The sequence below is a fragment of the Pongo abelii genome, chromosome 14 (assembly GCF_028885655.2).
Source record: "Pongo abelii isolate AG06213 chromosome 14, NHGRI_mPonAbe1-v2.0_pri, whole genome shotgun sequence".
Lineage (NCBI taxonomy): Eukaryota > Metazoa > Chordata > Mammalia > Primates > Hominidae > Pongo > Pongo abelii.
Genome location: NC_071999.2, coordinates 40,564,205 through 40,590,153, shown reverse-complemented (window position 1 = coordinate 40,590,153; position 25,949 = coordinate 40,564,205). Strand labels below are relative to the sequence as shown.

The following is a 25,949-nucleotide window of genomic DNA, read 5'->3' as shown; positions in this document are numbered from 1 at the left end:
AAATAAGAAAAGCATTCCACTGGCTGGAGATGCAGAAATGATTACTTGTTTTGCATACAACAGATGGCAGATATCTGGTAGAATGGAAGACTGGGATATCACTTCCTTGAAGCAACACTTATGTAGCAGCTGTTGCATCTTCACTCTTTCCACTTATCTGAAATCATTTTGTGCAATGTAGAAGTGATTTAAGTAATATTTTATATGAATATTTTCACTAAAAATACTATATACATACTACAGCACATAATTCCCAACTGTTAGCTATAAACATTTCAGATTGAAAACACATAAGAATAAAATAGCATAACTGCATCTATTTCATTCATGCATTTTTTTTGAGTATTCTGTCTAAAAGGTAGAAATATTCCTTTTATTTATTTATTATTTTTTTGAGACAGGGTCTCGCTCTGTCACCCAGGCTGGAGTGCAGTGGTGCAATCTTGGCTCATGGCAACCTCTGCCTCCTGGGTTCAAGCGATCTTCCCACCTCAGCCCCCGCAGTAGCTGGGACCACAGGCCTGCACCACCACACCCTGTTAATTTTTGTATTTTTTGTAGAGATGGGGTTTCAGCATATTGGCCAGGCTGGTCTTGAACTCCTGGGCTCAAGCCATCTGCCCACCTTGGCCTCCCAAAGTGCTGGGATTACAGGCAAGAGCCACTGAGCCTGTAATCCTAGCACTTGTGCTTTTATTTTTAAGAAGAGCCACAATGGCAGATTATTTTAATGTGAAATATTTCTATTTAAATATTCAGCTAGGTTTCATTTATTACTAACATACATAAAGGATTACATATTTTAATGTAAATTTTGAAGTAAGAAAAACAAATATACAGATATAGAAGTATATTTAAAGTGTCTGCAATTTAAAAAGGAACCACATACTGGTCGCATTACTTGTTTTGGGACTTTTTTCAATTTTTCCACATATGTCAAGAACCTGAAATCTGTTTTATAAGAAGTTATGTTGAAAACAAAATTATACAGAAAGAGACGGAATGTCAAATTTGTGTTTGAGAGATGACAGAAATTTTTGGAATAATATGGGACTTAACACCTACCTCCCTGAGCACAGGATCAGTGATACTATCCAGGTTCACAGAGCCTTCATAAGTCAAGTAGTGAAAAACATTCAGAGCACGAACTGCTTCTGGTCCTCGCTGCTTATAGCCAAATATAAGGTCGATCCACTGATGAAGTTGGCAAGAAACAAATTCACTTTCTAGGGCCTGAAATGCGTCAAGAAAGAAATGAGAGACCATCAAAACTTAGTACACCTTCATATCCTTTTTTTTTTTACTTTGAAATATTATATATAAAAAGGAGAATATGCTCTTTAAATTTCTATAATTGATTTATATGTATCAGATCTTCACTTCCTAGAAATGGAAAAATACTACCTCAGTAGTATTTTACAGACACCTAAATGAAAATACAGAGACCTAAACGAAAATTTTCCCTTTCTAAAATGCTAAACTTTCTCTTGGCTCCATTAGGTACATAATATGATTTAACATAAATAAATTTCTTATAAAAACACACTCATGTTTAAAAGAAAAATAATTTCAATTACCTTTTTTAATACCATGTTACAATTTCATTTCTCATTTTTAAATATTAGTTTGAAATTAAGCAATTTTATGAGAAACTCTGATATACATTTATTTTCCTGCCTGAAGTCCTCCAGCTTACCTCTGAGATGACTAGAAAGGAATGTCTTTCTTCCACTATGAATTAACTCAGCTATTACACAGTTTGGGAATCACTGGGCAATTTTGGATGTTTGCTAGCTAATGGGAAAGAAATATAAATTACTGAGAGTCAAGGCCCATACCAAGTTTCCATAAACAGAAAAAAAAAAAAAGGCCTTTTTATTTCCTAAGAAGCCATCAGAAGCTTCCTAAAGGTGTCTTGACAGGTAGGTAGGGAGTCTTGCTCAGGTCCGTGAAATAAGTAGTGATGGTGCATGGCTCACTACGCCTCTCACTTACTGCAGTCATTTATCATCAACTTCCTCGTGATTTAAAGAGGACACTGATTTCAACAACATGAAAAAGAGCTGTACATTTAGCTTCGTAAATTTCAGCTACTGCACAGCCATGTAAGACAATTTCTAAATTACGGCTGTCACTAAATATGTGAACAAAGTCATTCTCTGTGATTTCCATGGTGTTGAAACCAATTTGGAATTCACTTAATGAATAAATGATTTCTTGAATTAAGATTGCCAAAAACTGCTTTTCATTTTTTAAGTATATAAAATATTATAAATAATACTTTTCAACTTTTCCTGTGATCATATTTAACTAGTAATTTATTCCCTTCAATCCCTTTCCTGATTTACTCCTTTCAAAATTTTTTGTATTTCATCTACACCAATCTCATTCAGCATGTAAACAATGACATTTTATGAAAGAACAGTTTCCGTACTAAAGGTAAACAGAATTTCTGTATTGTCTATCTCATTGATCTTGAAATAACAGTTCAGAGTAGAACATAGGAAATGAGACAAAGTCTGAAAGAAGAGATGGTTAAAATTCTGTATTATGTCTATATTAGTTTGTTCAATTTGTATAAATGATTTTGTCAATTCTCTGTAACTATTCAATTAAGAAAAAAGGTCAGTCTAATTATTTAGTAATATTTTCAGTGTCTGATGCAATAAATGAAGGGATTTAAAAAATGAGTAAATACAGGTTCATTATTGAGTTAACTACTGCTCAAGTCCATTCACAGGAATTCAATTTAGTTATGGAATCAGATATATAATTTAAAGGAAGATTTTACCAACATGATCAGCTAAGCACATTCATTACAAATATATCTTATAGATACCACTAAAGAAAGGTTTGATGAAGTTTACTATTATCTCTATTAGAGTAAAACCATTATTGCATAAAATACCTAATGGAATCATGAGTGGTAGTGGGAATGATGACTTTTCAATAATTTGAGCTTTTAAAATGTATTTTTTCTCTTTTATCTTCATCTCCTATTTTCATTTCCTTCCACCACCATAGGCAATAACTATGATGTATTTAATGTTTCTCCTTTTGTTTGTATGTGCCCTTATAAAACATTACTCATTCTTTTGTGGATATACTTTTGAACTATAAAAATATATAGGGTTAAAAATTTCATTTTGCTCCTTTTCTCACTTAGTATTATTTTAAAAATCTATCTGTGTCACTGTGTGACTAGCCCATTGCTTCTCATGGCTGCACAAAACTCCCCTGGTAAGAAACACCAGGCTGCCTCTAATCCCCATGACACAAACCTGTGATAAATGCCCCTTTTGGATCTTTGTGAGAATTTCTTTGGGATTTATAATCTGGAGTAGAACTGGGAGTGCAAACTTAATGTGAGTCATCTGTGCCCACTCTCTAGCAATGCATGACAGTTTCTATATGTCCTTTTCTCCATCAACTCTTAGTATTATCCAGGTTTCTAATTTTGGCCAGTATAAGAGATACAAAATAATATCTCATTGTTTTAATTTGTATTCCTCAAATTACTAACAGATTTGACATCTTTTTAATATGCTTGTTGGTCTTTTGGGTTTCCTCTTCTGTAAATTTCCTGTTCATATCCCTTACCCATTTAAAAACTGGAGGTTCTTGTCTTTATATTGTTGATTTATATATTTAATTTTATTATTATTATTTTTTAGACAGGATCTCACTCTATGGCCCAGGGTGGAGTGCAGTGTTGCGATCTCAGCTCGCTACAACCTCTGCCTCCCGGGCTCAAGTGATCCTTCCACCTCAGCCTCCCGAGTAGCTGGGACTACAGGCATGCACCACCGTGCCTGGCTAATTTTTGTATTTTAGTATTTTGTATTTTTGTATTGCAGGGACAGGGTTTCACCATGTTGCCCAGGCTGGTCTCAAACTCTTGAGCTCATGTGATCCGCCTGCCTCGGCCTCCCAAAGTGCTGGAATTACATATGTGAGCAACTGCACCTGGCCTGATTTATATATTTTAGATAAGAGTTCCTTGTTGGTTTGAAACACTGCAAATGCATTCTCCCAAATGTCATATATCTATTTACTTTATCTATGTTCTTTGTTGGATATATTTTCTTAATTTTGAGATCATCAAATCATGTTTTAAAAATGTTTATGCTTTGAGGTTTTGTCTTGAATTACAGAGATAACTATATTTTTATCAATTAGCTTTATATTTATGGTTTTACTTTTCATATTTTGATCTTCAATTAATCTAGATCTACTTTCATTCATATATGATATTAGATATGGGTCCAGTATTATTTTTGTTTATATAGTGAGTGAGTTTTTCCAATACCATCTATTAAACAAAAATTCCTTTTCTCAGAGATGTATGGTATTATCTTTACTGTGTGAATATATATTTGAAACGAAGACATAAAACTGCTGTTATTTACAGATAATATCATAATCTACATAGAAGCCCAGCCTCCTTCCTCCCTTTTTCTTTTGCTCTCTCTCCTATGTGTCTATCATGTCTAGATATGTGTGTGCCCAGCTTTCTATATTTTTCATTTCTATTATTAATTTACTTTATTTTTATATTCTTTTGCTCTCTCTTCTATATATCTATCATGTCAACATATGTGTGTGTCCAGCTTTCTATATTTTTCATTTCTATTATTACCTTAATTTATCTTAATTATCTTATTTCTTACATATCTCAATATGTGCTAGAATTTATTCTTTTTTTCAGGATAAACTAGGCTATTCAGGAACATTTATTCTTCTTTGTAGCTTTTACATTAAGTGCATAGATATATCAAAAGAATTTGATTGGAATGCCAATCAATTTATAAATTAATTTGTGAACACTGACATTAGGTTTTACTATCCAAAGTCCCCAAATATCTTGATTTATACAGATCATTTTCTATGTCCTTTATTAGAGTTAAAAAATAAAATTTTCTCCATAAAAGTTTTATCTTAGTGTTCTTGGTTAAGTTTATTCCCAGATACTTCATAAATGTTGATGCAACTGTAATATTTTAAAACTATATTTTATACTTGGTTATTAATGATGTAGAACAATGATACTGATTTCTAGAAGTTGATTGTGTTTGTAGCAACTCTTAGTAGTTACACTTATAACTTTTTTTTTTTCTTATAGAATTGTTCTTAGCCTTAAGAACTATGTAAAACAGCAGTGGTGATGTGGAAAATCCCTGTCTTTTTCCTGATCTTAAGAGTTAAACTCTACTTACTCCTGATGCAATTCACACACACACACACACACACACACACACATACACACAGGCATATACATACACATTTAATAACATTGATAATAATTCATTTAGAATTTTTATATTTATAGCCGTACATGAAATAAGCCTTATTTCTTTTTCCTCCCCTTCACTATTTTTGGAATTAAGATCCCACTAGCCTCATAAAATTAGCTGGATAGCTTTCCATGTTTCCTGGAACAATTTGTATAAGAAAATGAATTCATTATCTGTTGAAAATTTGGTAGAATTTACGTGTAATGTAATATGGACCTTGAATTTTGAGGAGGGGATGGGAAGATTTTACCATTTAAATTTCCATAAGTCTTGTTAAGTCTCAATTTTGACATTTTAAATATTTTTCTCAGTATTCATCCATTTCATTTCCGTTTTAAAATTTATTAGCTTATAGACGCTCATAATAGTCTTTAATTAAATTTAAAAATATTTATGTCTATAGTTGTTTACCCTATTCTATATATTGGAGAGGCAGCATAGTGAATCAATAAATAATTAATGGTAGTTAAATAATTTTGTCTTTTTTATTATAAAATTACATGACAAAGGAACAATGAGGTAAGAGGTTAAACAAAGTCTTGTCGATTTTTTATCTTGCCACTTACTGTGCAGAAAGAAAAGAAGATACAGTTTACACATTTAAAAGCTAAATCTAGTTCAAAATTAAATAAATATCTAAGAATGGAACATTAGCTATCAATAATTAAAATATAACAACTTGTCTAAAGCTGAAGCCTGACATTAAGACTCTTTACTATAAACAGTATGGACCGGTCATTGCTATCTGTTTATTTTGTTCTTTTCGGAACCATTTTTATATACAAACCCATTTGGCACTTTGAAACAGGATTTTTAGTACAATACTTACATTGGAAAAATGTAAAGAAATACTTGATTACTAAGCTTTTAGTGTCATAATGGTCTTCATAGCTTTCTTTACCCTCTACTTGCACATCTAAAGGCAGAAGCAATTGCGTTAAGCCTAGATAAACCAATTCCAAATCCATAGCTCTACCCTGGGGATCTGGAAAGAAGGAAATAAAGAGTGATATTTAAACTAGAGAGGATATCTCTTAGATGGATAATATTTCCCTCATTCTAATTTCTATTTTGTCCCATGAGTATTGGATGGTACAGAATTCTTTCTCTAGCAGGTTTTGGGTAAAGCTTCTCTGAAATTTATGAAAAAAAGAAAGTAGACTGCTGAATTTAACTGTGAGGAGACTATATTTCTCCTGAATTTTAAAATTTAAGAATATTAAATACCCATGTCTTCTTCTAGACCAGAGCAAAAATATTTATTTCCCATCCCTTTTTCTCATTACCTCAAAAATCTGCTTTTGGGATTAAAAAATTCTATAAATAGAGTTGCATATATTCAAGTAGATAATCAGAAAGCCACATTGTCATTTCTGTAGTGTCTATGCCATCTTCTTTTCACAATTTGACTGAAGTTGTAGCTATTACAACTTCAGTAATTCAACTGTTTTAAGTAGAGACAATATAGTTGTCTTTGATGTTTATTTTAAGGGGCTTAAATTATTCCAGTACTTGACTGTTTCTGAATGTATAAGACAGAAGATTATTTCTAGCCCTCACAGCTCTCCACATGGGTTACTACAACATACTTCAAACTTCTTCTGTAACCCAGTCTGTCTGGTGTCCTGCTTCTGGGACAGACTTGTCAAGCCATCATGTCCACATTGCCATTCTCTATTTCAAAGCTGCCATTGCTCCTCCCAGCATAACCTATTTGACTCAGGCCTTTCAAACCTCCATCCCACCTTTCCCCACTGTTTCTCAGGACTTCCTGATATAAATCCTTAGCTTCCCCAGCATAGACACTTCACAGCCCTTGGGCACACAGCAGCTGGTATGACCTCAGAGCTTTTGCTTTCTTTCTTTCTAGCTTGAAAGCATTGTCTTCCTGCTTTTTGAAGACCTACCCATCCTTCTTACTCAAGTTCAGTGTTTGCTTCCTGTGTTCTCAGCTCTCACTTGTTTTTTTCTATGAATTTCTACCCAACACTTTTCATCAGTATCCTCTTGTTACTTAACAGAGTAAGATAACACATGCAAATGTACTTGTGAAATCATTTTACAACAAACTGTGAGGTACTGTACAAATGAATGGGATGATTGCCAATTAGCACTTCATTGTTTCCAAAGTTAATACTATATCCTCAATTAGAATGTAAGCCTTTTGAAGACAGAGACTTCATCTAATTCATATCTTGCATTTCCCATAACTCTTAACCTATCATTGGATAATTATTGTTTAATAAATATTTAATTAAAGCAGTGGAAAAGATGTGATGATCACAAGAGGAAGGAATAAAAGAAGTGTCAGGAATGAGGGCGGGGCTGGGGAAGAAGCTCATTCATTCACTCAGCAAATATTGATTGGCCATCTGCTTTGTGACAGACCCTCTTCTAGACTGTAAGATTATAGCAGTGAACAAAAAAACCCAAAGTCCCTGCAAGAGAGTTTACATTGTAGTGGGAGGAGACCAACAAAAACTAAGATAATTAGTAAGATACAGGGTGTGTCAGCAGGTGACAAGTGTGAAGGAAACAGAAAATCAGGATGGGGAGTAGGGTGTATGTGCAGTAGGGGGACGATTGCTAGTTTAGGGGAGGAGGCCAGGGAAGGCTTCTCTGAGTTTGTGACAATTAAGGACCCCAATGAAGAAATGAACTGTAAAGACATCTGGGAGTAGAGCATTTCAAACAGAGGGAACATTCATTCATTCAATATGGAGCACCTGTTATGTGCGAGGCAGTGTTCTAGGCCCTGGGATACTGTGATAAACAAGACAAAACCTCTGATCTCTGGGAGCAGATCCCACTGAAGTGCAAATAAGGAAGGTGATTATAGTCTAATCTCTCTCCTGCCCCAAATTACTGACCACCTACCATATGTCAGACATTAGCCTTGAAGGACACATAGATGAATAAGCATTCGACATCCTGGAAAAGATTACAGTCTAGTGGAGGATAAACATGTTGACTCTGGCTTTTTCCGCTGCTTAGAATTTCTGCTAAAGGGCCAAGTTGACAACAGGAACTAAATACCCATGCTTTCATTTTAGCAGAACTCTCTAAAATGTTCTGCTAAGATGGATTTATCTATCTCTGCTACTGTAGTCATCACTACTACGCATGCTCATCCCCAGCCCTTCACCTGCCTCTGTAAGACTAGAGATACCTGAGGGAAAATGGGCACTGGTAGGAAGTCCCAGGGAGATTATAGGCTCAAATTTTAAAATACACCCAGAATCAATAATTTCTTACTACTTTTACTGCTACCCCTGGTCGAAGCCACCATCGTCTCTCACATTACCTTCTAGCAGATCTCCCTGATTCTACCCTTGCAGAATCATTCATTCCCAACACTGCAGCCAGACTGATCCTTTCAAAACATAAGGAAGATCAGTCACTCTTCTACTCAAAAGACTGCAGGGACTTTACATTTTACTCAGGGTAAAAAGGCAAAGTACTTATGATGGCCTTCAAGACCCTGTGTGATGCTCCCCCACTATTACTCAGTCCTCTTTTCCTACTGTGTGCCCACTTGCCCACGCTTTCCTGGCCCACTGGCCTCCTTGCCAAGCACATCCCTGCCACAAGGCCTTTGCTCTAATATTCCCTTTGCCCACAATGCTCTTTCCCCAAGAGAGTCACTTGGCTCCCTCCCTCTGCTCCTCCAGGCCTACCTCTAATCTCCCTTCATAGGGAGGCTGTCCTGACCTCTCTCCCCTGCAGGTACTCTTGGTCCCCTTTTCTTGCAGTGTTATTTTCTACCACCGATCACCTTCTAAGATACTAGATATTTCACTTTTAAAAACTGTCTATCGCCTGTCTCCCTTTGATCAAAAGTGAGCTCCAGGATGGCAGGGATCCTTGCAAACACATAAAACATCACCCGGAACACTCAACAGGTATCTGTTGAATAAACACTATCAGTGTTTACTGGGACTGTTTGTTTATTTGTCTGTGTCCCTAACTAGAGTGCACCTTCTGAAGCCACTCACTGAGTTGCTCATCCTTGTGTTCTCAGAGCCCAGAGCAGGATGAAGTGCATGATAGCCCCTTCATAACTACCGAATGAACGAAGGAATTTCTCTACTCTAGCTTCACTTAGAGTAGGATCCACGGCCATTCTATGTATTTTCCATAATGCCTTGCTCCTAACTAGCTCTCAGTAAAGACTTATGGAATGAACAAGTCCTCAATTTGAGAAATAAGGAGGACACTGCAGTTCCAAGAGATAATAGGGTGTCTTACTTCCAAGTGTTGTGGTGTGTGGTAAGCTGCACCTGACAGTGATGACTTGAACAAACCTTGAGAATGACCCTGTATGGCAGACACACCTGAATATGCAGTTGACAGTCTCAAGCTAGGGAATTGGGGTGGCCAACCTGGAGATCCATTCCTTACCTGTGAAGAATATCTGAGCCCCCTCTGGCCCATCTCTTGGAACTCAGGCCATAATGGGAATCAAGGCCCTTTGTTTTGGGTTAAATGAAGGTTGCCAGATAGAGGTTGTTGTGGTTGGGTGGGGGAGTGTTAAATAAAAATGTGATATAAACAGCAGGTTTTTTGCAAGTGGTTGCAGTTCTTCTGTCCAGTCTGCTGCCACTGAGCCATATGGGTCTCCTGTCCAGCCTGCTACCACTGGACTTTCCCTGATAGGTAAGTCCCCAGAGAAACTCTACGTCATGCTCGCTGGCTCTGGGTCTCTTCTTTGGCCTCTAGAACCTGGTGCCATCCCTGTTGAAGTTAATAGGGGTTCAGCACAACACATGGCTAACAGGTGTTCCAGAGATGGCACTCAAACACAAGTTGTCTATCTTGATATTTTGAATTCCTACATAAGATTTCCAAAAATTCTTATGTTATTTGCTTAAAATTCTTTTTTAAGCTGGGTTTTTTTAAAAGTAGATTATACCCCAAATGCAAATTTTTACATTTGCATTTGGGGTATAATCTACTTAAAAAAAAACCCAGCTTAAACAGGAAACATTTTCTTTGAAATATGGACATTCTGTAAAGGTTATAATACAATACGAGCAGAGCCACACTGGAGCTTGGCTTGCCCTGCCTCAGTTGCTGTGCGTGCTCTGCTGACTGCAGACAGCCTGTACTTGGCCCAGCAGCACCAGGAATCTGCTGGGCTGAGGGCTAGATGAGATTATCAATGCACATCCATGAAAGGGCCTTTTTCTAAAACAAATTTTTAAAAGGGTAGATTATGATGGATGAACCCAGCATCAGGGTAATGTTATCAGAGATACTTTCTACTTCTGTCCTTTGTCAAAAGGTCAGATTATAATCAGGTTAGAACTAAACACAATGCTTTATTAATGTTTCATGAGTAAGTCAGTCTAATAAGCCTAGCTTCGTGTGGATAAATTAAACCAACTCCTGACGTATAAACTTCATGACCTTAGAATGCATTGAAATGTCTACTAAATGTGTCTGCATCACTTTTCCAGATTTTCTAGTGAGAGTAAATTTTGTATTTCACAGCTCTTCAGTGAAACACAATTCTTGGCACTGTATTTACAAAACAAACAACTCTAACCAATTACATACATGTTATTGTCCATAACTTAAACAACAAAGTACTGCTTCATTTTTAAAAAAATTAAAAAATGAAATTAGGTTGTAGACATGTAAAGTCTGCTACAAATGCATCAAATACCTGCTGTTCAATTGCTGGCATGCAGTAATAAAGCTGGGCATTTAATCATCAATGATATCACTTTTTATAATATTTTGTCATCTTTGCCTTGAATTTCTTAATGACAGTTTGAAAGAAGAAGGAGGGAATACTCATAGATACAGAATACTAATCCATACAAGGAAATGGAGGTTTTTTTTTACCACTGTGAATGTCATTTCTTTGGAATATATGACATTTTCATTTTATACTTTAGGCTCATTACAAAGAACTCTTTCAAATAACTGAAGATAATCCTAGTCAAAATTATAAATGTACTAGAGCACTTTTTCTCTAAACCTATTTCATAAGAACTAAATCCTGTATGAATTACCCAGCCAATATAAAGTTAGAAACTTTTAAAGTTACAAAACAACATAAAAAATAAAGCCTATATTCAAGGAATTTATGGAAAATTTAAATACTTGATATTTTATATTAGTGCCTAGACTTTGTATATTACATAAATACTCACCAAATAAACATTCCTTCAGCAAGTATGAACATATGTAGATAACTGGTTAAACTTTTTAGTTTTAACACAGATATCTGACATTATTTCTGCAAGAGATCAGTATGATCATTTCCTAGTAGTAGGATGAGAAAACCGACCAGGCATTGGAGCAACAGAAACTATGAAAAAGGTGCTATGAAGGAAAACTTCAAGTTGAAGCAGCACAGGAGACACAGAGAGAGGAGCAGCTGCAGAGTCACGCAGCCACATTTCACGAGATGTCTTTGCATAGCATTGATGCTTAAGACAGTTCTCAGAGGCAGCAGTGTGGGCTTATCCTTTAGCTCTAATTCTGAAGCAACTAAGAATGGCTGCTATAGGTGTTACGGATACAGCTTTTTGTTGATACACAAGGTAGCTTTCCCTTTCCATTCTGTAGGCTTCCTTCAAGGAAAACCCAGAAGCACAACACAGAAACAATAAGCACTTTTCAAGTGAGGCAGTCCTACACGTGATCCATTTCACCCGGCACTGCTTCCAGGTGATGCAGAGAACAAAGACTGGGGCAGTTTAATTATCCTGAATATGCAGACTTTTGTACAAAGCCTTTTGCTCCATGGAATAAAGGTTCAGTTCACAAGTCTTACCAGATTCATTAATTCCTATGATGAAATAACAGGAATTTGGTTTAGAACATAGGGAAACCGCAGTGCCTTGCTTCTTTCATTCCTTCATGCACACAAGTTGGAACTTACTACTTACAATTAAAATGGACTATTCATTTCTGAGAATGTTTTATATTTCCAGAGATGCACAATATGTATCTTTCATATATTAGTTGTAAAACTTAATTCTTTTGAATCTGCGAGAGTAAATATTTGAGGAACAGTGGCTTCACTGAATTACATATGAATCCTTACAGTTCCTAGTGCATTGCACACAGCTGGCTGGATTAATATGTATTTACAGGGATGCTACACAGTGAGGCTTATTTTGAAGAAGCACACTTTGAATAAAGTCTGCTTATCAGCACTTTAGATGTTAAAAAGACAAGTTATAACAGATAAGAAGTATATATAAACAGAAGTCAGTTCTTAAACTGGTCATGTTAGTATCAGGAGTAAATTATTTGTTATATTTCATTTATGTGCAATATAAGTACTCTGAGCAATTATAAATTTTAAAAATTGTTACTCAGAATTTGTATTCATGTGTTTTATTCTCTCTTACAGTAAGAGGGAAAACCTACTTCAGAGTTTAAATTGTCTTTATAGTATTATACCATTTTTTCAGGCTATTCCTTTCAATGAATAATCTGTTAATTCTCTAAAACCCAAATGACATGAAACCATCTGTTTTTTTAAAGAGACTTTTTAAAAGAAAACCTGTGTATTGATCACATGTATACTGAGATAGACCAGAGTGTCACTGATGAAAACTGAATTTTAAGTCTGGGTCACAATTAGGTGTTTGGAGGCCATCCAAGCACAGATACAGACAGTTTGCAAATAACAAACAGGATATTCCCAAGTTTCTTTATAATTTGGTGATTGGAATATATATTGCAGTCGAAAGAGTATTATTCTACTGTGGTTTTGTTTGCAAGTCAATCTATAAATTAAATTTAATTCAAAATACAGGTGGAATTTTACAGACTTTAAGACGGAACTAGGGGACACTACATTCAGAGTTCCAACTTGTGACACAAAGCATGGTTAGTTAGAAAAGCACTTGGGTTCAGACTTTCCATGAACCACTTTGCCTTCCTAGGCCTCAGTCTCCTCATTCAAATAAAGGTATATTCCAGCTCTAAAATCCCATGACTACAAAGCTTAGAATGTAAATGAATATCATTTCTTCCATTTGTAGAATTGAAGGAGGACACATTTCCTCTCATACCAGATGGGCAGAGGGAGCTGGTACTTCCTCAGCTGTAAGTTGAGGGTTTCGTGGCCGTGAAAGGAAGCCTTATGGGTGAGGGTGGAGGGTAAAAGACATAGAAACAGGGACCATAGACAGTCAGGTCCTAAAAGCTGCTGGGGCTGGACCAGGTTGAATTCTCATCTCTTCCCATCTTCTGCTCACCCTATGGAGCTGGCTTCGGATTTTCTTCTCTTCTCCTTTCTCCTCTCCTCCACAGCTCCTCTTACCACCACCACTTACCTATCCTGGAGACTGTGAATAAGAACACTGACACCTTGATAAGGTGGTGGTATTTGGCATGTAAATTTACCTCTATGGGGCCGAGCACGGTGGCTCAGGCCTGTAATCCCAGCACTTTTGGAGGCTGAGGCAGGCGGATCACCTGAGGTTAGGAGTTCAAGACCAGGCTGGCCAACATGGTGAGACCCTGTCTCTATTAAAAACACAAAAAATTAGCCGGGCGTGGTGGTGCACGCCTATAATCCCAGCTACTCAGAAGGCTGAGGCAGGAGAATCACTTGAACCCAGGAGGCGGAGGTTGCAGTGAGCTGAGATCGTGCCACTGCACTCCAGCCAGGGCAACAGAGTGAGACTCTGTCTCAAAAAAATATATATATATATTTTTACCTCAATGAGTTTCAGGTTAATACCTCCTCAGCTAATTTTTTTTTTTTTTTTTTTTTTGAGACAGGGTCTTATTCTGTCACCTAGGCTGGAGTACAATGGTGTGATGTTGGCTCACTCTCCACCTGGGCTCAAGTGATTCTCTCACTCAGCCTCCTGAGTAACTGGGACTATGTACCACCATGCCTTGTTAATTTTTTTTGTTTGTTTTTTGTATTTTTTAGTAGAGATGGGGTTTCACCATGTTGCCCAGGGTGGTCCTTGAACTCCTGGTCTCAAGCGATCGATCTGCCTTGGACTCTGAAAGTGATTTTTTAAGGATTAAAACAATGATGCACCTGAAGTTCTAGCACAGTATCTGGCACAGAATACAAACTCAAATGGCATATGCTACAAGCACTATCATTGCCATTATGATATCCTGGTCAAGCTTCATATCAGGATGACTCAGGACTATCACTAGGGTATGGGGTAAGGTGGCTAAGATTAAGGTATCCATTCTGATTTGCAGCAGTTGTCAGCAGTTAAGTCTTGGAATGAGGAAAGAGGAGAAAGAAATGCAAGCAGCTACACTAGGGGAGAAGAGTGCCTTAGGCCAGCCAGATAGCTGTTTGAAGAAGTGTTAACCTGCTGCTGCCTGTAGTTACATTAATTTACTAAGGACGATTTTGTCACTTCATCTTTTGATACACAACTTCCAAATCAGCAGTGGCCAGTGAAACTTGAGGTAGAGGCTAAAGTCACTCCCTATCAGAGCTACAAAATTCACATTTCCTCTAGGGCCTCACTGAGCACTTGACTGATTCTTAAGCCTTATAATAAGGGCTTGATACAATGAATTATCTGGTTTTGTAGTCTAGAAGAGATTGTAAACAACCAATTTTCATCGGTATGGCTGAGGGCTATTAAAGGGAATTGTGCTGATAGCTGAGAACCTGAAGAAGAAAGTAGAAAATAATAGATGTGGAATTATATCACTTCATGGAATAACAATGGGTACTCAGGATGATAAACTCGACTTTTTTAAGTAAAAAATTAAGTATCATCCTTTGTATAAAAGGGCAGGGAACAAAGTAGTAATAAATTTTAGAAAGATAACCATAATGCAAGGAACCAAAACTACTCAACAACAAGGAAACAAATAATCCTATTAAAAATGGGCAAAGGATTTAAATAAACATTTCTCAAAAGAAGACATACAAATGGCCAATGGACATATGAGAAAATGTTCAACATCTCTAATCATCAGAAAAATGCAAGTTAAAGCCACAGTGAGATATCACCTTATACCTGTTAGATTGGCTATTATAAAAAAGATGAAAGATAAGTGTTGGCAAAGATGTGGAGAAAAGGGGAACAACTACACTGTTAGTAGTGGCATAAATTAGTAAAGCCATTTTGGAAAACAATTTGGAGATTCCTCAAAAAACTAAAAATAAGCCTGGGTTGGTGGCTGTAATAGGCCTGTAATCCCAGAATTTTGGGAGGCTGAGGTGGGAGGATTACTTGAGCCCAAGAGTTCAAGACTCTTCCATCTCTATAACAAATTTAAAAATTAGCTGGGTGTGGTGGCATGCACCTGTGGTCCCAGCTACTTGGGAGGCTGAGGTGGGAGGATCACTTGAGCCCAGGAGTTCAAGGCTGCAGTGGTCACCGATTGCGCCACTGCACTTCAGTCTGGGCAAGAGTGAGACCCTGTCTCAAAACAAACAAACAAACAAACAAACAAAAACAACTAAAAATAGAATTACCATATAATCCAGCCATCCCACTAGGTATTTACCCAAAGGAACTGAAATCAATATGCTAAAGGGTTATTTGCATTCCCATGTTCCCTGCAGCATTATTCATAATAGCCAGGATATGGAAGCAACCTAAGTGTCTACCAACGAATGAATGTATTTTAAAAATACGGTATATATAAACAATGAAATAATATTCAGCTTTAAAAAACAACAGGAAATTCTGTCATTTGTGGCAACATGGATGAACCTGGAGGATATTATGTTAAATAAAATAGGCCAGGCACAGACACAAATAATATATGATCTCACTTATGTATGGAATCTAAAAAAGTCAAACTCATAGAAGTAGAGAGTAGAATGGTAGTTACCAGAGGCTGATGGGAGATATCGATAAGGAAAGGGGAAATGTTGGTCAATGGGTGCAGTTACAGTTAGGTGGAATAAACTCTGGTATTCTATTGCACAGCAAAGTGACTGCAGTTAATTTTATATATATATATACACACACACACACACACATATATATATAAAAGAGAGGGTTTTAACTGTTCTTACCACAAAGCAATGATAAATATTTGAGGTGATGGATATGCTAACTATTCTGACTTGTATACATATATCAAAACATCACAGTATGCCCCATAAATATAAACAGTCATTAATTGTCAATTAAAAATAAAATAAAACTTAAAAGATAACCATAATGCTTCAAAAAAGTTCTCACTTAGGAAAATCTAGAAACTTCATTCATCTGGAAAGTTTATTTAGTTGGATTGCATTACCACCCAACACACTAGTTGAATGTAGCATTTTCTGCACATATAGGTAGGTCTTGCTTGTTTAGCTTATACGAACACTAATTATTTAATGGTTTCTCATCAATAATAATTATTAGCTTTTCCTACATTCAAAAAATTTGGGGTATAATACTGTCTAGGGGATTTGTCTTTAAAAGCAAGACTGACTTTTCTATTTCATTTAGGCACATCAGTAATAAAATTATTAATTCTGGGGGCATACAAACCTCTTTGACTATGAAAAACACAAATTCTGTGTCTATAATGAATCACTAAATGTTTTATTAAAATAAATCTAAAAATGTTTTAGCATTCAATAAATACATGAAGAGATACTCAATATCATTAGTCACTAGGGAATATATATTAAAATTGTAGGCCGGGCGCGGTGGCTCACGTCTGTAATCCCAGCACTTTGGGAGGCCAAGGCGGGCAGATCACGAGGTCAGGAGATCGAGACCACTCTGGCTGACACGGTGAAACCCTGTCTCTACTAAAAATACAAAAAATTAGCTGGGCGTGGTGGCGGGCGCCTGTAGTCCCAGCTACTCAGGAGGCTGTGGCAGGAGAATGGCGTGAACCCAGGAGGCGGAGCTTGTAGCGAGCCGAGATAGTGCCACTGCACTCCAGCCTGTGCGACAGAGTGAGACTCCGTCTCAAAAAAAAAAAAAAAAAAATTTAATGAGATATTACCTCACATTCACTAGAATGGCTGTAATTAAAAAAAAACATGTAATAACAAGTGGGAGTGAGGATATGGAGGAACTGGAACTGTCATACATTCCTGGGGAATGCAAAGTCATTTTGAGAAACAGCTGGGCAGTTTCTTAAAAAGTTAAACATAAATTTACCACATGACCCAGCAATTCTACTCCTAGGTCTACACCCCAAATAAAAAAAAATGTATGTTCACATAGAAACTTGTATATGACTGTTCATAGCAGCATTACTCAAAATTGCCAAAAAGTAGAAACAAATCAAATGTTCATCAGCTGATGAATGGGCGAACAAAATGCGATATTCCACACAATGTGGTACTATTATGTAAAAAGTTGGGCAAAATACCAATACATGCTACAACATGGGTGAATCTCAAAAACTACTCAAAGAAGTAAAACTCAAAGACCACATATTGTATAATTCCTTTTATAAGAAATAACACAGAAAAGGCAAACCTTTGGAGATAAAAAGTTGATTAGCAGTTGCCTTGGGCTGGAGGTGGGCAGGGGATCTTTCTGGGGTGGTGAAAATATTCTAAGATTAGACTGTGGTGATGGTCATATAACTGTTAAAATTTACTAAACATCATTAAATTGTACACTGAAAACAAGTGAATTTTATGATATATAACTTATATTTTAATAAAGCCGTTAAAAATGTTTAGCATCATCTAAGCGACAGCAAGAAAGTGATTTTGTGACATGTATCAGTGCTTGGTTCTTTTTTACGGCTAACTAGTACTTCGTAATATGGAGTTACTATAGTTTATTTTAGTTTGTTTATCCATTTACCAGGTGAGAAATATTTGGGTAGTTTCCAGCTTTTGATGAAAGCAAATAAAGCCATTATAAACACTGATGTACTTGTATGAATATAAGTTTTCATTTTTGGGGGGCTAAAACCAAGGAGCAGGGTTGCTGGGTTATATGGTTGGTGTGTGTTTATAAGAAACTACCAAACTGTTTTGTACCAGCAGGATATGTGAATTTCAGCTATTGTGCATCTCTACCAGGGCTTGGAACATCAGAGGTTTTTTTTTTCCCCCTTTTAATTTTTAAAGTCATTCTAATGTGTAATGGTAGCTTACTGTGGTTTCAATTTGATTAATTTTAATTTGTGGACTAATTTTTGATATGAGGCATCTTTTCATGTGTTTATTTGCCATCTATATATTTTCTTTGCTGAAGAATTCTTTTGCCCCTCCTTTAAAAAAATTAATTATCTAAATATTGTTTTATTTTTACTGATTTTTGAGTGCTCTTTATATATTTTAGATCCTAGTCCTTTATTAGATGTGTTTTGAAATATTTTTTCTCAGCCTGTGGCTTGTCTTTTAATTTTCTTGCAGTAGTGTTGAAACAAGCTAAGTTTTAATAAAGTCCAGTGTATTAATGTTTTCTTTTATGGGTTGTGCTTTTGTTGTCATACCTAAAACATCTTCGCTAACATAAGGTCACAAAGATTTCCTCCTATATGTTTCTTTTAGATGTTTTATAGTTTTAGGTTTTAAACTTAGGTCCATGATCTATTTTGAGTTAATTTTTTTATATGGTGTGAATAAGGACTGAAACCTTCCCCTTCCTTTTCTTGGATATAGATATCCAACTCTTCTAGCACCAATTTTTCCAGCACCATTTGTTGAATGCCAATTTATCTTTATTTTATTTTATTTTTTTGAGAGAGGGTCTTGCTCTGGTGGAGTGCAGTGGTGCAATCTCGGCTGGAGTGCAGTGGCGCAATCTCGGCTCATTGCAGCTTCGACCTCCTAGGCTCAGACGATCCTCCCACCTCAGCCTCCTGAGTATCTGGAATTACAGACACTGTGCCACCACACCTGGCTAATTTTTGTATTTTTTGTAGGGACAAGGTTTCACCAATTTATCTTTAAAGCCCGTTTTGCCATGTCTATTAATCAGGTAAAGCAATGAACACAGCAGAACAGCTAAGAAGACAGCGTGAGCTATGAGCAGAGAGGACAATAAAAAGGAGGAAAAACTGTGGGGACCAATTTCTATAGCAAACAAATTATTTTTCAGCAGATGAATCTGGAGGCATTTCACCAATCACTCAGTCCACTGTTTCCTACGTCTGCATTGGGAAGCATCAGTGCAGACGTACTCCTAAGAAGAGATATCACGGAGGACCTTTACTTCCACCTATCTTTGTTATGACTTCGGCTCATTTACAGAGCAGGCAGCTTCTCACCAAGACCACTGACTAGCTGTGTTCCTATTTCCAAACAGCATTCTGCGCAGGCTTTCTCTATCTGGAGAAGTATTTATGTGTATTATAATTGAGTACTAGTTAAAATACTTAGTTACTCCTGTTCTCACTGAAATTTGCTATTGGTAACGCAAGATAAGGGAGTTGTTGCAAAAACTGAAAGGAGACATCATACTATCTCTCTAATGGCTTCTTTTCAATACAGAAAAGTCTCTCCTTAAATAACTATAATGAGAAACTGATCTTAGATAACTGCTTCCAAAAATGCTAACGCCAAATGCCCTATGCTTTTCACAACACAATTTTGTTAATTTAGGCCTCTACTAGAAACTTAAGACAAGATGGTTTAGATCGTATACATAAGAGCCCATTTCCCCAATTTTTAAAAACATACGTCCTTTCCCTGTATCATAGTAGATCTTCGCTCATCCTAAAACTTTCTTCTCGAACTTTTAGTCTTTTATTAAGAAGGCAAATCCCTTTCCTAAAGTTATCTGTACACTGAATGGGATGGGTACCACTGAAAATAGTACTCTTCTAGCAGGAAATGTGGCCTAGTCCTGGGACTGGGAAACAACAGTGGCCTCCTGCTCATCCAGTCTGCATTACTGCATGTTTAGAAGTCTAAAAAATATCATATACATTTCCTGGTACATTATCAGTAAACATTAGCAAATTAATAAATGAGAAATGTCCAGTGGATAATAAAGATAACTACTCTATTTTTCTTTAATGCATATTTAAGCTTAGTATACTTGCAGTCTTTATCTGTGAATGATCTGCATTAACCATATCCACGAAGTTAAAGGAAATAAATAAGGTCTCGATCGACAATTATAAACCTAAAAGTAGAGAGCCAATAATCTCAAAGAATTTCACAAAGAAGAGATAATATCAGAGGTAGCTGGCATACTGGAAAGAGTATACCTTAGGAGTTAAAACTTTCCTGTACTTGAATCTGTGCTCTGCCATGGATAATTATGAAACATGTCTGGCATTCATATTTCTTATCTGTAAAATAAATGTTAAAAAAAATCAAGTGCCTTGCTTAATGCCTGACAGGTAAGAGGCACTTATTATCAGCACCCATATGAGAATTCTGTTCAACAGCATGATCAACAAAAGCATTGGTCCAACAACTATTGGCTACTTTGCTTGCCTGAGTGAAGGATTCATTCAGTTTGACTAGTTTGGACTTAATAGACTATATGCTAACAGCAATGAGATTACTACACCTCTATAATTCATTAATTCATTCATTCACTCAGAAATATTTACTGAACAACTAGTATGTGCCAAGCAGGGCTCTGAGCTCTGGAGCTACAATGGAATGATGTGACTGAGAGATATTGATATACAATGAGCCTTTAGGGTTGCATTTGTAGCGCTGGTATCCTTACACTGATATTTATAGATAACATTTAAGTATGTGAGAATAATGTGGTGATGAAATACCAATTCTAAAAAGAAACAGAAATTTTCAGAAGTATATGTTACTGAAATATAAGTCATTCACATTAAAAATGTAAATTGAAGAAATAAGCTATTGTTCAAGGGAATAGTATGAAATAACTGCATATATCTGAAAGTGCCAATTTAACAGATTGAGAAGTGAGAGAGATTGGCAATAAGACTTATGCAAAACATGAAATTTTCTTTAAAAAAAGGGGGGAGAACACATTGCAGATTATCTAGATGATGCTTTTAAGCATAGGTATATTACATCAGCAACTTTCTAAAATAAAGTACATTAAAAGTAAAATATTTCTTAGAGACAGAACATATAGCTCCAAAATAGAAGAAAATGTGTGACTGACAGTAAAGTCCAAAAGAAAAGCGACAGAAAATCGAGAGGAGGGGAGGAGAACCCCATATTTTATGATTCTGTTTACATGAAATGTCTAGAATAGTCAAATCTATGGAGATATAAAGTAGATTTGTGTTTGCCTTGGGCTAGCTGGGGGGAATGGGGAAATCAGGAAAAATTGGGGAAGATGCTAAAAGGTATGGGGTTCTCTATGAGGTGATAAAAATGCTCTTAAATTGATTGTGGTGATGGTTGCACAACTTTGTGAATGGACTAATATACTTTTTTTTACTTTAAATGATGAACAATTTGCACAGGATATGAATTATATTTCAATTAAGCTCTTTAAAAAAAGAGGATTAAGGAATATGTGAATTCCCTCACAATGTGTGGACCTTATTTGAATTCTGATTCAAATAAATAAGCTGTAAAAGCAAAATAAAATATATTTATCAGACAGTTGGAAAAACTTGGGAGTGAATGAAACAGAGTTAAAAATACATTTGGCGTCATTGGTTTTATTGATGTAATTCAATAGCACGCTAGAGAGGCTGTTTTGTAAAGTGGTTTATTGTCATGTACTATAACCATGTTGGGATTAAAATCTCCTTAAATATGTGTAAAATGTATTAAAACCCATCAAATTCCCATATGTGAACATTCTATTTATACATTTCTCATTTAAACACCCAGATATCTGTAATATAGCTTAAAATAATGATGTTTTCTTCTGGGAGGCCTAGGTAGGAGGATTTCTTGATCCCCGGAGTTCAAGATCAGTGTGTGCAACATAGTGAGATCCTATCTTACCAAAAAAAATCTTTTTTAAAAATTAACTTGGCATGGTGGCATTTGCCTATAACCCCAGCTACTCAAGAGGCTGAGGTGGGAGGACTGCTTGAGCCCAGGAGTTTGAGGCTTCAGTGAGCTATGATTGCACCACTTCACTCCAGCCTGGGCAACAGAGTGAAACATTGTCTCTAAAACAAAACAAAAAAAGATGTTTTCTATTTCAGAATGTTTATACCATAAGGTACGTTTCACAGCATAAATATCCCACATATAAATATGTTCTAAATAAATTTTTTTCTGTTCTGAAAAACAGAATAAATTTTTTTGTTCTGTTCTGTTCTGTTTTTATAAGTGAAAAAAGTGTTCAGATTTAGTCAGTAGGCAAAACTAAGAAATAGGCATTTATTTTAAGCACTTTAGAATACATTATATTAGTCAACAGATGCTCATCTGATTGCCTTCTCCTAAGGGAGCAAACATAACTGAATTACCATTGCTTTATTAGTCCTCATGAAAGGAAAATCCACTCTACAATAAGGAATGCTGTCAAGACAACAGTAAAATGTTTTCTTTTTCACTTAAAATTTTAAGCTTGTATTTATAGATGTTAAGTGGCAATTGGTAATATTATAGTAAAGAACAGGACAAAACAAAACTACAGAATATGTTAACTCCCTGATGACTGCCCAAGCAAAAGCAAAATCTCTCTTACCATCCTGTTGATCCGCACAAAGTCTTCGGGTTTTTTTGCCCAAGGGGGAAGATCAACATCATTTACCACTACTTCATCTTCTCTGACTCCAAGATTATATCCATTACTGTTGACAAACATCTCTGGTAGGTAGTAGAACTCTGGAATTAGTTCCTATCGGGAATAAAAATGAAGCATATTAAGCCACTTTATAAAAATCAGTTGAATAAAACTATTAACTTATAACTTATTAACTATAAATGGAATAAAATAATTTCTTAAAACCAATATTTTATGAATTAATTCTATTCTATTCTTCATTTAATTTTATTTAAAGATCTGAGAAGATGAAGCATTTCTTGTGAAAAATTCACTTGAAAATTTATGTTTATGATAGATATTTTAAAATGTTACCTATTTTCAATCTTATCCTCCCATAAATTAATGAAGAGAAATGGGTATACAAATTAACAACAGTTCACAATAGCATTAGAAAACAAATATGTAAAGCTATATAAACAAGTCTATGTTGTATAAAATCTTCATCTGAAAATTTATGAATTATCCAAATTAAAAACTAATTGCCACTATTTGTAATAGATCACATATTTTCTACTCTTCTTTTTAACTATACTGACAATTACAATATGTGACTTTTATAAAGAGATTCATAGTTTTTTTGACTTGATAAAGTAAATTATTTTTATATCAATCACTGAACACAATAAAAGAGATGATACCCAATATGATAAACAGTTTTAAATATTTAATGCATGCCATAGAAATGACAGGTTTTCAATAAACTGGATGCAAAGACAACTTGTGTTACTTGTATGTAAATGTAGCATAAACAACTGGATTCAAAGAGAACTTGTGTGTGATGTACAGTGTCTAATTTGAGGTTTCTGTTACTTTAGAATAAATCTGATATAGAAATGAACTGATTTTAATACCCTGAAAGTTTTTGTTGTTTTTTAAAAAGTAATTGGGAGAAAATTAAAACAAACTATTGTAGTTTTTATGTGTACCATCCTGATCATCTTTTTTCAAATATCAAGATAGGGTTGTGAGGCTACACATTTATTTGTGTAATATGATCAACATTGATGGCATAGCATCTGAAATTTAAATCTCACTGCAGTCTTTTCTAGGAATGCATAGAAAAAATTAAAACCACCACATACTGAGGTCTTCAAATAAACTGCATCCCTAACTTTCTAGAAAAAGCATATATAAAATCTTTCTCTTCACGAGTTCTCCCACTAAAACTGATATATCTGTTTTAAGTGGGCGTTCATTTTAGTAATGCTCTGTGTGAAACTGACCATTACTCTTATGATGATCACTGTGAGCCATAAGAAAAATATAAATGTTCATTTTCTCCAGCGTTATGGGTGCATCAACGGGTCCATATAAATGATTTTTCTGGATAAATGGAGCTTTGCTTTTTAAGAATCTCAGTTTTCTTCTATTTAAATAGAAATATTTCTAAAATCCTTTACATATTTCTCTGACATTTACTTCTGCATATAGTAAAGGTTTTTAGTACCAGAAACTGTGATATGTACTCAGGAAACAAAAAATGAACAAGACATGGCCTTACTGTCAAGTAATTCACAGTCTGGCCTATGGGGCAGATGTAGAACCAGATGGTTATAATACACAATAGCAGCTGTGGAAGAAGGGAGCAGGGAGGAAAGAGCAGGGGATTCTGGGCAAGTCAGGAGAGACTTCAGTGGAGATGGGACATTGGAGTTGGGGAGCATGGCTAAGATGAAAACCAGAAGAGGGGGCCGGGCACCCTCAGGGAATTATATGGAGTGGTGAGAAACTGAGCACAAGAGGAGAATAGGGTATATTGTGGGTAGATCAAGACAAGGGAGGGAGGAGACGGTGGGAGGTATATGAGGCCAGATGGATGAGAAAAGTTTTATGAAGGATACGCTGTTCGGATTTTGTCTTATTGGTTTAGAAATTTTAAAAAAGAGTTTTTAACACAGATTTGTTTTATAGCAAGACACTGGGTGACAAAGTAAAGGAGAGATTGGAGAATGGGAGATGTGGTGTATATGCATGTGTAGGGAGGAGAAAGAGAGAAGGGCAACTGCTAAGTGTGGAGAGAAAGGGGCCCTACTGTGGAACTTTACCAAAGAGGGGAAATCTACAACAGAGCTAAAGAGAGGGAATTAGATGGCTCACACTAAGGGCCAAATGTGTATCAACAATAAACTATGCACAAGACCTCAAGGCCACAACGAAAAAGGAAAAGAGAATTCTAGTGGAATTAATACAAATTAATATAATTTTTCAATGACTCCAATATGAATGGGGAAATGGAGAAGAGGCTGAAAGAAAAACCATACGGTAGAAAACACGTTTATTTGCCAAAAATCATACAGTTTAATTGAAGGATAAGACAGCCTAAAGGGTGCTTCAGCAGTGACTATTCTATCAGCAATGACTATCATGAGTTTGATTTCCAGGCTGGGCAAACATGACAGTGTTTATCTGTCACGGAAGGAGCAGTTTGGTATGATCGCTGACAGGAGAGTAGAAGTAAAGAATTACTGCTGTTCTCATGTATTGGCACCCAATCAGAAATGCATATTATTATCTTATGACTTCAATGTATTAATGTAAAATATACAGTTTCTTCTGCTCTTACTCTCACTCTTTGGGAAAACATGAGGAATTAGTAAAAGGTGCAGAGAAGGCAAAGACTATTGCTATTTGCATATGACCTGGTCTTCATGTGACACAATAGCAATAACACCCTAAAGGGTCCAAAGTGGGAAGGAACGTAAGCTTGTGCAGCTGCTTGGTTGGGAGTGTGATTTATATGTACTAGACTCACATAAATCTGGTGTTTCCCTTACTGCCTTTCATCAGTTATTTGTGCTCATGTCCTATCTCTATAACGAGGCTATAGAAGCTTCCTTGAGGGCAGAGAGGAACATATATATCTATATGTATATAGCAAAATATATTTAGTTTTATTTAAACAACTCAAATAGTCTTAATTTATCTTATACCATCTTGGCACTCTATAATGTTTTTCATATATTATTTCCCATTCTTTCTTGTATAAAATATGTGGTCATTATTAACCTACTTACCACTACAATACAATTTCACTGAAAGTCATTAAATTAGATTCACAAAGGCGCAAGAAACATAGGATGTCATATTTATT

General features: G+C 35.8%; 1 protein-coding gene across 7 annotated transcripts in view; it reads right to left on the bottom strand.

Moving 5' to 3' along the window:
• The window catches only part of NBEA (neurobeachin), a 747,382-nt gene that overhangs the window by 42,897 nt on the left and 678,536 nt on the right, over nucleotides 1-25,949 (bottom strand). For all 7 annotated transcript variants that reach the window (XM_054528904.2, XM_054528905.2, XM_054528908.2 and 4 more), the window contains 2 exons: nucleotides 22,778-22,930; nucleotides 1,066-1,233 (listed from right to left, as the gene is read on the bottom strand). In XM_054528904.2, coding sequence (XP_054384879.2) covers nucleotides 1,066-1,233; nucleotides 22,778-22,930 — 321 coding nt within the window. The remainder of the gene's footprint in view (nucleotides 1-1,065; nucleotides 1,234-22,777; nucleotides 22,931-25,949) is intronic.